Source organism: Tauraco erythrolophus, chromosome 16, assembly GCF_009769465.1.
Source record: "Tauraco erythrolophus isolate bTauEry1 chromosome 16, bTauEry1.pri, whole genome shotgun sequence".
NCBI lineage: Eukaryota > Metazoa > Chordata > Aves > Musophagiformes > Musophagidae > Tauraco > Tauraco erythrolophus.
Window position 1 is genome coordinate 10080710 of NC_141480.1, and position 16641 is coordinate 10097350.

General features: G+C 52.6%; 1 protein-coding gene across 4 annotated transcripts in view; it reads left to right on the forward strand.

Moving 5' to 3' along the window:
* Positions 1-3409: 3409 nt before the first annotated feature.
* The window catches only part of NSD1 (nuclear receptor binding SET domain protein 1), a 60618-nt gene continuing 47386 nt past the window's right edge, over positions 3410-16641 (forward strand). For 2 of the 4 annotated variants that reach the window (XM_086621491.1, XM_086621490.1), the window contains exon 1: positions 3425-4084. In XM_086621491.1, the coding sequence (XP_086477617.1) occupies positions 3425-4084 (660 nt within the window). Of the gene's footprint in view, positions 4085-16641 lie in introns of all 4 variants that reach the window. The other 2 variants (XM_086621492.1, XM_086621493.1) reach the window with 2 other exon arrangements.

Consider the following 16641-nt stretch of genomic DNA (forward strand, 5'->3'; position numbering starts at 1 on the left):
CCCCGCCGGAACCCGCAGCCAAAGCCCTGCGTGGTGGCGGCAGGGCCAGCCCGAGCTGCCGGCTGCGCTGCACATCCGGGCTGGAGCGCGGCGGCGGCCGCGGTGCCATTTTCCTGCTCCTCTGCCGGAAGAGAGGGCCTGGGCAAGGGCCCTTCCCGCGGGCGCTGGCCGCAGCGCGGGGAGAGGTGACACAGCAGATGGGGAGTGCATCTGAGGGCATCCCACTACCCCCGCCCCGCTTCTCCCTGCACCATTAACCACACAGCTGTGGGGAGCACCACCGGGATCACCGCGGGGCCCCTTGGGGAGATCTCCTCCGGTGCCCTGGCACCACTGGCAGGGATGTGCCAGGGCGACAGTGGGATGGGGACGTGCCTGGGGGTGCCCCAAACCTGCCCAGTGGTACAGCCCCTGCCCACCAGTGTCCCGAGGGGCTGTGCCATGCTGCGTGCCCACCAGCGGAGGGCTCAGCCCCCGGCGAGTGGCACCCAGAGGGGACTAGGCTGGGCACAAGGCCAGTGCCCAGGCTGGGACATGCCCTGCCAGCAGCCCTGCCTCTCCCTATCCAGCCAGTGTAAATGGGCATATCAGCAGAGCGAGGGGAGCTGGTGAAGACTGGGGGCTGAGATGCAGCTCCCCCAGTTGGGGACAGTCCTAAACCTCCCCCAGGCCGGCCCTGGTGTGCTGGATCTCAGGTGCCAGGCTACGGGGAGACATAGGGTGCTCCTGCCCTACACAGGGCCCTGCCTGCCCCCGGGGGGTTATAAATAAACCATTAGCTTTATTTTGGGAACGTGGCAGAAACGTGCATGGCAGGTTGCTCCAAAGAGAAAGGAGGAAAGTTGGCCACCGGGCCTCCTGGGTGTGCCAGGGTGCGGCCGCTGCAGCCGGAGTCGTCCTTGGGGAGATAGGCTGTGCCAGAGGTATTTCGCCTTTTGGGAGGAAGTGGGGGGATCCCAGCCATGCCAAGCACTGCCCCATCTCTGCGTGGGTGAGGAGGATCCCGTGGACACAAGGCTTTGGTGCCGAGTCTGTCCAGCACTAGGCACAGTCCAGTTCCAGCTCCCACGTGTCACCACAGCACATGGGCACTGGCTGAGATGGCCGGTGGTGGGTTGGGTGCTGCCAGCCAAGCCCCAGGCTGGGACCTTGGCGGTACAAATAGGCCACGAGCAAAACCTCTGACCGTGACACTTCCTGCAGAGTCACCCCACCCTCTGTGGGTGTGATGGAGCAGCACGAGACGGAACGTGGCAGTCTCTCCATCTCTCTGCAGTGGTGGCACATCAGTGCAGGGACAATGGGGCAGGGACCTTAGTGTGACCCCTTTGAGGTGGATGCTGGGGAGAACTGGTTGGCTCATTGCCAGCTGCAGACAGGGCAGGAGGGAGCACCTGAGCAGGACATAAAGGCAGCGGGGGAAGCCATGAGCCCCCAGAGGAGCTTGTGCCAACGTGAACAAGCAGAGCAGGCAGGGCCCAGGGCTTCCCTCAGGCTGGTCCCGCTGCCCAGCTGAGGTGCCAACCCGAAGCTGCTCCAGGACACTGTTTTCGGCGGGGGAAGGCTACACCCCGGCGGTGCGGCGAGAACCGGGCAGCGGGTGCTGCCTGACCGAGTGTGCAGAGTAGGCGGCTCCGGGGCCCCTGCCCGGCGAGGGGGAGCGCGGCGCCAACGCGGCCGGGGGCTCCGGCACGGCCGGTCCGGGGGCGGGGGTGCGGGGGAAACAAAGGGCAGCGGCGGGCGGGGGGAGCGGGTGCGCTCTGGCAGCGCCGCGCCGAGTCCAGCCGAGCCCCGCGGCGGCACCCAGCTCCCCGCCCGGCACCCCGGGGGGCGGCCGGGCCCTGCCCCCAGCGCGGCCCGGGCAGCACCGCCCCGGTGCCACATCCCTGCGCTGCCCCGGCCGCTGCCCCCCGCCCGGCCGCCCCCGCCCCGTGCCTGCCCAGCCGTGCCGGTGCGGCGGCGGCGTGGCGCGGCGCCCGGACCCGCACGGCTAGCGGCGGAGACCCCGGCCCCTATCTGGAGGTAGCGACGGAGCCGCCGCTACCCGAAGGGGGGGTGGCGGGGCGCCGATGGCGGCCCGGCCCGGCGGAGCGGGCGGGTGCGGGGCCGGCCGCGCGCCGCTCGGCGGCGGGAGGGCGGGCGGGAGCGCGGCGCTCGCTGTCCGGGAGCGGCGGAACCCGGCGAGGACAGCCAGGCCGCGGGCACCCGGGCGCCGCTCCCCGGTGGCCGAGGCGAGGCACGGCACGGCGAGCCCCGCGGAGGGCGACGGCCCGTCCCGCCGGTGCGCGGGAGGGCGGCGGGGGAGCGCGGCTGGGGCGCCGGGCTCGGCCTGCGGGGCGCGGCGGACAATGGCAGGGGGTAACCCGAGCCGGGCGGCGGCCCGCGACCCCCGCCCTGCTGGCTGCCTGCTGGGACCGGGGCTGGGACCAGGGGCGAGGCGAGGCGGGCGGCCTACGCCGCCGGGCAGGAGCCGCCGCCCGCCGGGCGCCCCTCCGGGGCGCAGGGCCCAGCCGACTCCATTTTGTTGGCGCCCGCTCCGCCGCCGCTCGCAGGCCCGCGGCCTGCCTGCCGGCCCCGCGGCCGCTGAAGGGGTGGGGGGCGGCCGGCCGGCCGGGACGCCGGGGCCCGCAGGTGAGGTGTAGCCCGGCCGCCCCGTCCCGCCCCGTCCCGGCGGGGCCGCCCGGTGTCCCCCCGCCGCCGCCTAAGATGGAGGCGGGGGCGGCGGGTCCCGGCGCGCGGGGCCGGGCAGGCCGGGCCGCCATGTGCGCGGGGCCGGTCCGGTCCGGTCGTGCCGGGCCGCAGGCGGGGAGCGGGGCCTCGGCGGGGTAGGCCGGGCCGCGGGGCGGACGCTGGCGGCGGGCGGGCGCGCCGGGGGGGGGGCAGCACTGAGCGCCCCCACCCCCCCCCTCCGGGCGGGCGGTGCGCGGGGGCGGAGGGGGGCGCCCGCCGAGGTGGGGGGGGGAGCCGCGCGGGCGCGCGCTGATTGGCCGCCGCCGAACCCCAAGAGCGGGCGAGGGGCGCGCGCGCGCAGGCGCGGGGCGCGCGCCGGCGGGATGGCGGCGGCGGGCGCGCGCATGCGGGGGAGGGAGGAGGGAGGCGGCGGAGGAGCGCTGGCGGGGCCTGGCCGGGCCGGGTCGGTGCGTCTCCTTCTTGGCCCGCACCGGGGGCAGGCGGCGAGCCGGCCGCGGCGGCCGCAGGTGAGCGGCGCCCCACGGGGCGGCGGCGACGCCCGGCGAGGCGAGCAGCCCGAGGCAAGGCGGACCGGGCCGGGGCGGCGGGCCGCGGCCTGGGCCTAGCGCGACGGCGGCGGCGGCGGCTCGCGCGGGGCCGGCGGAGCGGGCCCCCGGGCGCGGCTGCCATTTTGCGGCAGCGGCCGGGCTGACCCTATTGTGCTGTACCCGCAGGTGGATGCCCGCGGCCCGGCATGGAGCAGGCCTGCGAAGTGAGCCGCCGCAGCTGCCTCGTCCCCTTCGGCACCTCGCTGGCGGCCGCCGAGGCCAAGGGCGGCCCCTTCGGCGAGGGCCGCGGTCCCGAGCCGCCCGCTATGCAGCTGGCCGCCGCCAAGCCCGTCTACGGCCAGGACCCCTCGTCCTGCTACATCCCGCTGCGCCGGCTGCAGGACTTGGCCTCCATGATCAACGCCGAGTACCTCGGCGGCGCTGCCGACGGCGCTGAGGCCCTGCCCGACCCCGGCTCGCCGCCCTCTCGCCTCGCCGCGGCGCAGGACCCAGCGGCCGGCGCCGACGGACCCGGCCCGGCGGCCGACGCGCGCCGCGGGGCCCTGGCCTTGCCCCTGCTCTTGCGGGACGGCGCGGAGGAGGCGGAGGAGGAGGAGGAGGAGGGCGCCGAGACGCCAGAGGACGACGAGGAGGACGACGACGAGGAGGACGACGACGACGACGAGGAAGAGGAGGAGGCCGCTGAGGCCGGCTTGCGGAGCCGCTGCCGCCCCGGGCCGCAGCGAGGCCCCGCCAGCCCGCCGCCGCCCCGCTTGCAGCCGGCCGAGCCGGTGCCGACGACGGTGCCGGACGGCGGCCCCGGGGAGAAGTCCGAGCCTTCTGCCACCGCGGTGGCCTTGCAGCTCGTAAGCACCGGCGGGGCGCGCGCGGGGGGACGTCGGGCGAGGGGCCGCGGCCGCTGCCATTTTGCGGCGGAGGCCGGCGAGGCGCGGTGCGGCGGGGCCGGGCCGGGCGCTCTCGCAGCCGGCACCCTCGAGGGCGGGCAGCCATCTTGCCGAGGGGACCCTGCCGGGGCGCGGCGGGGGGAGGCTGCCGGCGCCGAGGGCGCGCTGCGGCCGTGCCTGGCCGGCGCTCGGGAGCTGCTCGGCGCTGCCGTGCCAGGGGTCGCCTGCCAGCGCGGGCTGTCAGCGGGCTCTGCCGCGCACCTGTGCCCTGGCTCGGCCAGCCGCTCTCCTGCCGCGCCGTTTTCTCTTCCTCGGAGTAAGAGGCACCGTCCTTCCACCGAAAGCAGCAGCTCTCTGCAAAGTTGCGGTGGAGTTTTTTCCCCGTTATGAGCCTTTTTCTGGGCGCACTGGAGATGACAAGGGCAGGAGGAGAGCTTTCTTCTCTCCTGCCTGCTCCGGCTGGAGCGCTGTCAGGCGGCTCTTTGTCTGGCCCGGCTGCAGGTACCGGAGTGGGGAGACTTTGGCGATGGCCGCGGAGGGGCTGTGTCCCGGCCTGACAGACCTCGGGGGCAGAAAACCTTACCCGTTATTCAGGCTGACTTTTTTTTTTCTTTCTCATTTCTCTCTGCTCTTACAAATTCCTTTAGTTCGTTTTCTAGTATTCTTAGTAAGAAACAAAATGCTTGAACTTTTAGCGTTCTGAAAGGAGTTAGATACATTCAACTCTTTTGTATAATGTGGTTTTGAATGCAAGTATAACTTTTGGATGGTTTTCAGCATGACTTTACTTGCAGAAATGTACATGCACTTACACATATGTATGTGTATTTCCTGCAGTGCTTTTTAAAATGTTTTTGCGAACTTCAGGTTCCTTACTGGAAGATACTTTGCTTATTAAGTATTACTTGATGCAGGGCGTGAAAATTAACTCAAGTGACAGCACTGACACCGAAACTAATTTGCTCTGTAGTTTCAGTAGAGCCACTGATGCTGGACAGATGCTACTGGTGCGTGCAGCACTTGGGGAGAAATACTTGCTTTCGCCCGGGTTCTTTTGGGAACATGCAGTGTTCCTGCTGTGTGCTCTGGGAGCTGGAGGAGCACTTGTCAGAGGGTGCCCACCGAAGGGGCGATTTCAGGAAGATGCTGACAGCAGCTTAATTTGTTTGTGGCACTGTTAGGCTCAGCTTTGGCTCTGTGTCATGGATCCTCTTGAGTGTTTCTTGAGAAGAATCTGTCTTCTTGTGGAGACTCAGTCTTCAGTCTTTGTGGGTCAGAGGGTGCTGTCAGTCTGAGGTTTGTGCGTATACTTCGCTTTGTTTTGCAGAGCAAAGCAGGGATCTCTCAGCAGACATGTGCTCAGTGATGCGGTTGTGGGAGGGTCTCACTTTGTAAACAAACTAGCAGAGGTGCTTTCACAACACTTGCCTTTGCTATCAGCGGCTTTACGATGTGCTCTACAGAACTGCAGCTTGTGCAGAGACAAAACTGTCATAGTGATTGAGCCCGTTATCTGAATATGCAACGAGGGGTTGACTTTTCAGTAAAACTGCCTTTCTGTCTTCCGTAGCGCGACATTAACCTTGCTGAATTCGTCTGGTGACTTAAAAGCATAGCTGCGTTCAGGAAAAAAATACAAAGAAGAAAAGTGTTTTTTAGACAGATCCTTCTCTCCTTGAGTCTTGAATTCTTCCTTTGATGTGTAAGGGCAGGTCGTGTGAGTGGTCCGTCATTTTAGCCCTGCTTCCTGTGGGATTGGAAGAGAGAGATATTTTTCTCTGTGTCAGGTTACCAATGAGACAGTTAAAATCTTTCAGTTGTTGAACATGCCATAGTAGCTAGAAATAAGCAGGCTTGCTCCTCAGATCGTATATTCATGTAGGCATTTAACTCTGATCTCATTTGTATTTGGATAACCAGAATCAACTTTTTTTTTTTTTGAGTGCCTGCTAAAACTTAAAACAAAAAAACACAAAACAACAACCACAAACCCCCGGGAGTTTTGTACTTCTATTTTTAGGGTGACTTGTCATAGCTGCACTACTCTTTCAGGTAATCCCTTTTACCTTGCCTGATAATGGAGCCCCTCCACTTCACAGCGAGACTTTCTCAGAGCTTTTATTCTTGAACCTCACAGCTTTGAGTATTCCCACTGCCACTCAAAGTTCCTGTTTTGCCAGGAGGAAAGTGTCCAGGTGTCTTGGACCTCTATGTCTGCCCCTTACAAGCTTTGAATTTTTTTCACTGGATCATTTCGATTTTGAAAAGACTGATTTCCAACATGTGGAGAGCTCTTCCAGCAGAAGTGCCAGCATTCGATTTAGTCTTTAGTGGGATGCAAAGTCCAGCATTTAAGTAATGCCTCTGGGTAGGTGGGGGGTGGCAGGTATTGTTTTGCATGGGGATTTGTTGATAGCCCTGGCATCCTTTGCACCGAACAGGGAAGAGGTTGCTCAGGTAGCATTCAGTTGTAAAGGAGGATGTGCATATGCTGAAGTTATTTTAAATATTAAGTCTTAGTTAAGGTTGACTGAAGCTCTCATGTTCCCAGCAGCTACTGCCAGATTTTGTGTTGCAGAGAAATTATAGCAGTGGTTGTCGGGTCTTGTTTCTGCTCCAGAAGTGATGATACAGTGACTGCTGGCAGCTGGTGGCTTGTGTGCATGGTGTTGGTGTTGGGTTATTGCAATTTAAATTGAAATGGGCAGTCTTTTTTTAATTTCTGTGTTTTCTTTACTATCTTGACTTGAGCTTGTCTGTATTGCTTTCCTGGCTTTTACAAGTTGTAGAGATCCTGGATGACATTGTGTGGAGTTGGAGGGAGAATTGGGCCCAGGCTTCATCACTGGGAGATCGCATGCAGCCATGCAAGGTCTGAGCACCATAGGTCTTGCTTGACCTCGGTTGCTTAGGAATTGGAGCAGGCAGACTTGTTTCTGACAGAGTTCTCATGCTGAAGTTTTGCTTTTTTATGTAACTTTTGGTGCCGTATTACTTGGCTTTGGCTTTGCTTGTTTGTTGATTTTTTTTAAATGTTTTTTTTTTTTAATTGCTACCCACAAAATATGTTGGAGTCATTTGGTTTGTGGGGTTGAGCACTCAGAAGCAGAGAATTTTTGTATTTAAGTATGTGTGTGCGCCTCTTGGTGCATGTACGTTACGCAGTACGCAATCCTACATACTTAAGCATTCAAAAGCTGTGTTTTCCATGGGACTCCGATGGCTTCAGGATGTGCAGAGCTCGTGTGAGGCACTTGCTCAATGTTGCTTTTCATTCATCTTGTACTATTTCCTTGTCGTCCAGCTCCACGCCGTAGGAGTGTGATGTTTGGGTAATGGCAGTGAGGAAACGAGGTACAGGGAAATCCAGAGCCAGATCTTTCATTGCTAAGGATGGCTGCTTCCAGTGGCTGGATGTAAGAAATGAGTAGGGCCTCTGGAAGGTTTTTGCTTTGCCAGAACCATACCGTATGCAATGTGTTAAAAGTACTGAAGGCCAGCAAAGTCCTCTCTTTAAGCCTAGAATTAATCCGTGATGAACTTCAGAGTTCTGTTGCAACCTGCAGCTGTGGGAGAGTACTCGTGTTATAAAGACTTTATCTCTGTGTATGAAAATGACTCCAGTTCTTCACTTATTAACTGACATGTCTAGTGCTGTTTCTCTCTTCGCTAAAAATAAAATAAAGGAACCAACGCCATGTGATACGTGCTCCTCCTGTAAACATTTCTGAAAGAATCTACTGCTACAGACTGTTGATTTGAGGTGTAGCTAACTACTGGTAATATTATATCCCTGAGATACAATAGGCATGGCAGTGGTTTGTTTGAGCAGAGACCATATATTTCCTTGGTCAGTTGACATCTTCCTGGTGGGGAGATGAATTCTGTTTGGCTGGCTCTGCTTCCTGCAGGCACCGTCTCCCTCTACGTGCGCCTGGTGAGAACAGGCTCTCGGTGTACTACTGTCTCTGTGGGTCTGATCTCACCCGCAGCCCTCTTTGCCACTGAAATTTACACCGTTTGGAAAACCTTATTTTTTACTCAGAGCATCTGGCTGGATCCTGCCTGGCTGTGCAGGCCACTGGCATCCACTGGGCCCCTGTACCAAAGTGCATTCATGTCTTGAGCAAATCTAAACTTAACCCACAAAGGACTTCAGCTGTGCTGGGCATCCAGAAGGAGGGATATTTCCATGATTAGGGCACTGTCCTAGGCTCTTACTGCTTGACCATAGATTTTTGAGATCCTTAATGACTTTGGTGCTTGCATGATATGGTAGCACTGCATCAGCTCTTCATCATGGTGATGGTGTGAGTGGATGGGTGTTATGATGCTGCCCCAGCAGGACAGTGTACCCTTGGTGTGAGGAGCAGCTCGCTTTGAGTGACAGCAGTTTTTTGGACAGTCTGTAGGATCCAGACCTCTCCTGCACAGTGGATTGGATCCTGGAAGTGTTCACTGTAGAATTTGGCTGTGACTGCTCTTACTCTTCTTGTTTCCTTTCTTCTCTAATCTAATATTGCTGATTAGGTGCAAAGTATCTGTTTGTGTATGTGATGTTACAGAAAATAAATATAGTTCTGGCTGCCTGTCATGCGGAGTCAAACCTGACCAGTCGATGCCTTCTCAGTTCATATGGGGCTTTGTGCAGCTCTTTGAAGGTGAACACATCTGTGTGCAAATAGCAAAATCAGAAGTATTTTCTTGCAGATTAGACAATCTCAAGAGGTGAGATTTTGCTGAATATAATGGCAGAAACCTAATTTCTGCTTTCTATATTTAAAACTTTTTTTTTAAAGCTTGAGTAAGAGAGACTTTGTTCAAGTGATGTCCTGGTTAACGTACTGTCTGCAGTCAGAAATACTTCAAGTCTCCAGTGAAGGTTGTTGCTGGAGGAGTACAGACTTCACTTAGTTATTCAGCAGTGAAGTTCTGCTCTATACAGTGTGCCCTGCTACTGCTACAGGGAAAAAAAAAGGCCAACAGTAACAACAAAGTCAGATTTTACAGGTGTGTTTTTAGGATGCATGCTGCCTCTCAAGGCCTGCTACCTCTGCTAACTGTGTTTGTATTTACTTGCTGGTGATTTCTTTTGGAAAAGTGCATCTTCCAGAACTTGGACCTTCTTTTCTAACAAATCTTAGATTGTTGAGGGTATGATGAATCTAGTTCTGCTGTTAAAGCTTCTTCTAGGCGCTTGCTAAAATCAATGGTAGTGGCTTGGTTTGAAGTAGTAGTGTTTGACTTCAGGGCAACATAGTTCTGTTTTGCATCAAGTCATGGATTTGTTGATTGCCTCCTGCAGTATAGCAGCTTCTTGTTTCATCTCACTGCACCCCATTGCCAGAAGTGGGGTTAAACTGTGTGATCTGTAACAATTATTAGTTGGTTCGTTTTTTTTTTAATTTCCCATGTTAGCTGAACAACTCTGTAGCTCACTGAAGAGGTGTCAGCTCTGAATATGATTAACAAGCTACTTGAGCCCCAAGGAAACGTTTTCTGAGTATTTTCTGAGTTGTAATTGAGATGGTATTTCTTATGAAGACATTCTCAACTCAAAAATCAGTATTATGGGTGATGATCAACTTTCAGTCTAGTTGCCGAGAATATGCTTCTGTTTTTCCTGCTTGTGACTGGCAGCTTATGGCATATAGTAATTTTGATGTTTTTGTCAGTTATTTGCTCTGGTATTTAGAAAGGCACAGGGAATAGAAACACCTGAAGAAAGAAACTGAATCCTAGCAGGGGAGGACTTGTCCAGGGGTTTTTAAAAAAAAAAAGTTAATGCCATTTTTAATACCAGAAAAATATGGACTGTGTTTTGTTCTGTCTGCATGGAGCCATCTGTGCTGTGCAATGCAGTCTTTGCTTAGTAAAATGGGAGTTAAATCCTTTATGCTGGTTAAGGCATTGCCAGGATTTCCAAGTTAATGGGTGGAAAAGGTCTGTAAGAGAGTCTGCTTTGAATTAGAGCAACAGTTTTTTGACCTCTATTGATTTGCGGACCCCTAAACACTTCCCAGGTGCAGACTCTTGTCTAGTGAATTTAGATCTATCAACAATAGCCTTGCTTGCTTTCCAGTAATTTTGTGGCACCAGAGTATTTTTCTGTGGCTGTGAGTTTGCTGAGTTACAGAACGCCTTGCAGATGTTAGTTGCAGTGTCTGACCCGCATGAATTTCGTGTTGGGTCAAACGTAATGTTACATTTGTGCTGCGCGTGGCTTCTGGAGCAGGCTGGTGTGCTGTCCTCGGCATGGCTTGCTGCTGTAGGAGTATTGCAAGAATGCTTGATAAGAGTTGCAGTTTACTGTGCTGAAATAGTCACTGGAAGTTTTAAATGTTACTTTCAGGTGTGTTGGCGTGAGGGTGGTATTACGGGTTAAGGTCAAGCTGATGCTGAAAACTGCAAGGTGTGGTGACATCAGAGAAATGGTTTGACGATAGTAAAGAGGGTTTAGAGCTTTTTGGTGTGCTGTGGGACAGGGCTGTGACTGGTCACCCGTGTTACTGTGCTGCTGCTCTGTGGGGAGGGCTGCAAAGAGCAATTCATGGTTTAGCCTGGGGGGGTCAGAGTCAAGTGCAGGTATTGTCCTGTGCTTTTTAGGTTTGGAGATACTTGAGTGTGGTCCTTGCAGTTGTGCCTAGGGATTATGGGGCCTCCTTGCTAAGTTTGCGGGATTTACCAGTGGTGCAGGGACGAGGGTGCCAGCGGGAGCATTACCGAGAGCACGTGCAGGGTGTAGGTGTGTGTTTGGGCTCCTTCAGAAACATGCCACGCTGCAGCAAGGGAGCTGAAATGTAGCACAAGGGAGTTTGGCATGCCTGCAGAGTTGTGCTTTGCAGAGGCAGGTGGAGAGTTAGGTATCCCACTGGTTCGGTCCTGGGTGGGAGCACAGTTGTTGCTTTGGCTGATCTGAGTGAATGCTTCTGATTCCAGTGCCCAGGAGAGGGGAAGATGCTGCCCTGTGTTGGACGCAGAGGCTGACACCCCTGGCAGATGCCAGCTGAAGTTCTCTGTTCTTGTTAAATTAGAAATCTGTTTCAGAGTGGCTACTTGCAGTAGCTTTGCAGCAGTGATTAAATGTGCAACAGAGATAAAGATAGACTTGGTGCGCATCCATCTCTCGTGTGTCCAAAAGCATTGATGAAGCCAGGAGGGATTTCAGCAGTGTGCTTTGTCTCTGTTGAAGGATGGAAAAGCACTTGTTAAAGTTGACATGCTGACTTGCTGTGGTTACCATTAAGATTGTATCAAGATTTATCTCACCCAGGTCTTTGGAAGAATGGCAAAAAGCAATTGTGAGAAAAGTCCTTGTGTATCATCTCTCTTTCTGAGCACTGAGTGAGGGTGGGCTGGGCTTGGCCGGGCACCTTCACTTTTGTCTCTAGCAGAGCCTGAGAAGCAGTTTCATACCACGTTGGCCTGGTCTGATTGTGCCCTCAGCAGTGACGAAGCTGCATGATCCACAAAGGAATGGCTCATCCAGCAGCCAGTGGCACCTGCCTGCTGCCTTTTTGGGGCTGAGTTGCTGCTGCGTCTGTGAGCGAAGCAGCAGGTCTGCAGGTGGAAGGGGCGCTCCTTATGATGTGCGTGGCATCAGGGAAGGCATTGGTTCAGGAGTGCTGTTGATGGCTGAACCGCAGAGAAGGGGCAGCACATCTCCCGTCCTGGAAGCTTCCCCGTGTTCCACTCTGTCCTTGTGGTGTGTGGGCGGATGGAGTGCTGGCGTAGGGAGCAGCAGATAGGGCTGCCAAGGAAAGCTTCATTCGTGTGAGTTCTTGATAGGGAACTTGTTCTGTGGGTTACCTATGGTATCGGACAGCTGCCAGTGCTGCTGGGGATGGTCTGTTCACACTGTTGTGTCTTCAGAGAAACAGCAGTTTCATAGGTAATACAATAGCAGTGTAACTTTGCTTTCAGATTCTCATTGGAACTAATGCACTGGAGACTCATTTTTCATTTCCAGGTGTGCAGAGTTTGACTTTTGTGTATGAGAAGCCAGAAGTGTTGAATTGGATAGAGCAATCCAACAGTGTTGAATACTAGTCAAAGGATGGGGACGCCTTTTGGTTTGGTATTTCTTAGGAAAAAGTGAATGGAGAATTTCTTGCACAGAGAATTCTGTCCTCAGCGCACTGGAAACCTCCAGCTTATTTTTTCAGGGCCTTTGGTGCTGAGTGTCCAGCGAGGCTCTCACCTGACTTCTGCTCCAGCTTCCATGTTCTTGTTTCAAAGGAGCGTATTTGTGGCTTTCCCTCCCACTCTTGGTGGATAGAAACCTGCCTGTTGCCTAATGTGAAAAGAGTGAGGAGCGGAGTGGTTATCTCCCTTTTAGTAGTTCCGCTGCTTGCCCTGATGTTACTTTGATGTTTGGTTTTCCCAAGCACCTGTTCAGACTTCTTACTGTTCTGGATAATGCGGCAACTGCCAACAGGTTTCTAAATAGCAGCAGTGAAACAAGTCAGATTCCTCTTAGTTTTAGTTGGCTGTCGTCTCACAGGATGTGCGCTAACATGTTTAGGAAGCTGGGCTCACAACGCAAAGGTTAGGAAGTCTCTCTGAAGCATAAGTTTGTATGACCTGGTAATCGAAGCATGAACCTTCCTTGGGGCATGGCTCGAAGCGTGGGTATCAAGAAATAAGATAAAATCAAGATAAAGAAATAAGATAAATCAAGAAATAAGCACAAGATAAGTTTATTGCACTGCTAGTGTTCAAAAAATTCTGATTTCATTTTCAGTAGGGATTCAGCAAAAGCTGTTGAAATTTTAAATGCAATTTAAAACTTAATATTATGTGAACAGAACATGTATAGCTGCTTTTTGTTTGTTTCTTTTGGAAAAATGGTTCAGTTGGGCAGGGGGGATTTGCGTGCTGAATAGCACCTTGTTTTGAGAAAGTTATGGTCTTGTGTAAGTGACATCTTTGTGTTTGGACTAACAAGGCGGGATTGTACTTTATTCTGATGTGGGTGAATCATAATTTCTGCAGAAGATTAAATTTGCAAGCCCCAGTTAAATGTTTGTTGCCCCTGGAATTAAAAAAAAAAAACAAACACCGAAACAACAAAAACCAAACCAAAACAACCAACAAGCCAGTGTTAGTAGTTAAACATCTAATTCAACCCAGACTACCAGTTTTTAGCTAAGATTCCAACACGGTGTTCACTCTTTGTGCTGCATGTACGTGTTGTTCTTCAGTACTGCTGCATTCTGGCTGCAGGTTATGCTGTAACGGATACAGTTTATAGATCTAAATTAGGATAGCCAAGTTTCGTTTTGCACAGTTTGAATCTGTTTTTAATTTCATGGATTTAGAAACTTAATTTCTGAAAATGAACATTGCGTTTATCAGATGTCTTGTGAACAATTTGATAATGAGCACAGAAGGAAGGTTAAAAAGGGGGCAGATCGGATGACCTGGTTTCAGTTTGGGTTTTTTGCTATTTCTCTGACATAAGAAGATATTTGTTGATATTTGTCCTTTGCAAAGTTCTGGTAATGCTTCTGGTTCCTCTCTTGCTTGAAACAATTAGTGCTGATTAAAAGATCCAGATTTAAAGAGGACTTGGTTTATCATTTACAATGTGTGCAGATAAGCAAGTGTGAAGGTTTTTCCTCTGTTTCAGGCTCTTGGCAGTGGTTTGAAATCTTCCATATGTTTGTGTGTCTGTGAATTTCTCTCCACTGGGGATCTGGGTGAGATTGTACCCCTTCTGTCCCACTTCCTCCTCCTGGCTTCCTCAAATCTTGCTGTCAGGTGCATTTCTGGTTATTAGGATGCTGAAGTGCCAAAGCTTCCTGTCGCGTTGCTGTTTTGTCCAATCCATAAGGAAAATTATCTCCATTAAGAAAGTCAAACAGGCATACTGTTAACCGGTTATCTTGGTGTCTGAGACTAGGTGTTCTCGCATCAGTATGTTCTTTATTTAAAATCCGTCTGTGTATAACTCCTGAACTCTACAGCAATGCTTCAGGATATATGAATTACACAATGTAGTGCAATCAGCTCTCTTTATTGTGACCTCTCACGTAACCTTTTACACGTACGTAGCACCCTTTGTGTTTGTAGGCTGCCGCAGCCTGGAAAAGTGTACTAAAAACTAGCCAAAGACAACAGCTACCCACAAGCATGTAGATAACAGAAGCTTGGCTTGTATTGTAATCTCTGCTGTATTTTTTGCTAGTGAATATTTAATTAGTGAGTATTTAACACTTCTTTGTGATAATAGTCCCAGATAAGAGGTAGTATACTTTTTCAGACACGAATGTAGGTCAAACGCCTGTTTGCTTTTCCCTGCAGTGCTGAAGCCAAAGGAAGACTGGAGTGGAGGGGGGGGACAAAGAACGTGTACCTGGTCCCAGCAGCACAGGCTGCCTGTGGGTTTCCAACAGGCTTCTCTGCCTCCTGTGTTTGGCTTGAACCTTGCTGTAAAGTTGAGTGCCAATGTGATGGTACTTCTGGTGAGGGTGGTGGTGGTTTCAGCAGATAGGTCATGCAGGTGTTGTGGTTTGGGTGGTTTTGGGGTTTTTTTACATACTTACTCCAGTTGGGCTTACCCCTTTCCCTGTGCAGGGATTTATTCCTGTAAGCTTTCTAGTGGTGGAGTGTAGAGGGCTGCTGCTCTGCCTGCACAGGCGCAGGTTCAGCATCGCAGCCTCTTTCTGTAAAGGCTTGCAGCTTGCATGGAGGAAACTTTGATGACCTCTTTTTGCTTGGCTTCAAATACTTCTTAAGCTATGAAGTAGATACAATTTAATTTTCTTTTCCATTTTATGTTTTTTCTACTAATTTGGTTTTGATTTCAGAAAAGGTTCTTTGAAACAAGAATCTTTGCTAATGAGAGTTTATTTTTTGGCTTTCATCACAAGCAGTTATTAATTTAAATTCTTGACTTTCCTTCAGTGTTGTTCTTAATCTCATATTTTTATCTTTCCAGGCAACATTCACAAGCAAAGATTTATTTCCCAATTCCTGTCTTCTTTCCTTCTGTCTGTATTCGTTCATTTCTAAGTGCATGAATGTTGGAGCTGAGTGAGATAATGAACAGTGGATCATTTACATTTCTTTCCACCTTCCCATCCTTAAGAGCAGCGTGGTGGTAAGAGTTGAACCTTTAAGTATCTCTGACTGTTGGCAGCAATTGTTGTATGAGAGTTGCAGCCATCGTGGCTTTGTTTCTATGACCGGAGTTAAAGGGACTGGATCTCCCCTGTGATAGGAGCTGTACAGACTTGGGATAGAAGGATAAGTCTGAACACAGAGGACTGCGGTTGAAGCTGCTCTGCTTTGTCTTAAACTGTAAGTTAAGTCAATGAGGTTCAACTTTAGCTGGAGAAAAGCACCATTTCGTCAAAACTTTGGGCTAACTTTAGCAATGCCCTTCCAGGCTGGTTCTGGGAGTGCTTTTAATAGGGAGAATTTGCCCCAGTTGCTGTCCCTCCTTTGCAAGGGCATAGGGTGGATAACCGGTTGTGTGATGGTGAAATGGTAGGAGTTGGGAGTGGCATGTCCTAGGCATGGCGCACCTGTGCCACCAACCATGTGGTTGGTCGTGTTAATAGATGCTACTTTAAGCAGGCTGTTAGGCCTGGGCTGATCCAGATGCCTTGAAATGTCATCTCTCCCTCAAGTTTACTTGGTTAGATATTTTGTTGTTGTTGTAGTATGAAGAGCTGTTCATCTTCAGCCAGTTCAGCCATATCTGGGGATGGGCTGATAGCTTGTAGGAGTTAAGTGAACTCCTTGTCATCTCATCCTGTTCAGGAACGAGCTAATGATTGCTGAACTTTAAGGAAAAAAAGGAGATGGTGGGGAAGACAGTGGACTGACCCTCACCAGGCTTCTGGTTCTTACTAATAAGAAGTAGATATTGGGAACAGCTTGTTTGAAATCCTGGGGGTAGATGGACTGTAGGGAGAAGCATGAGTTGCTGCCCCAGGAATGAGAAGGTTTAAAGAGAGCACTGGAAGCTGATGGGGCAGAGTTGTTGCTGCCTGCTGACACTGATGTGTGCATTGGCTTGTGTGGAGTGTGACTTGACACCTACTAGTATGGTGAGATCTGCTCACAAGATATCCTGTGCTCCTTCTGCAGGACCCTGGGCAGCTGTCTGCTGCATGCTCAGTGGAAAAGGCTATTAATGTCACTGTTTATATTGTGTTGTTTAATTATCATTTGGATGTGGCCGCCTCCTTTTATTTTCTTCCTTGGCTTTGATTCTGTCCACTTCGTGCCCAAAACAGGCTCCGCAAGATCTTCCTCCATTATTCTTGGAGGTCAGCGGCATCCTTCTTGCACACAATCTATGTTGCTGCCCCAGCCTTTCTCCAAAGCCATGTTCTGTTCCTTGTTTCATTGAGTGATGTCATGTTTATAGTTAAGTCAGGAATAAACTATAATAGGGCTGTTTTGGCCAAGCATTTCCATGATAGCTTTCCAAAGCAGGTCTGAATTTGAAGTGTGCAGGGCTACCATGACTGCACCTCAGTGCTTGGACTCTGGACAGCTAGACT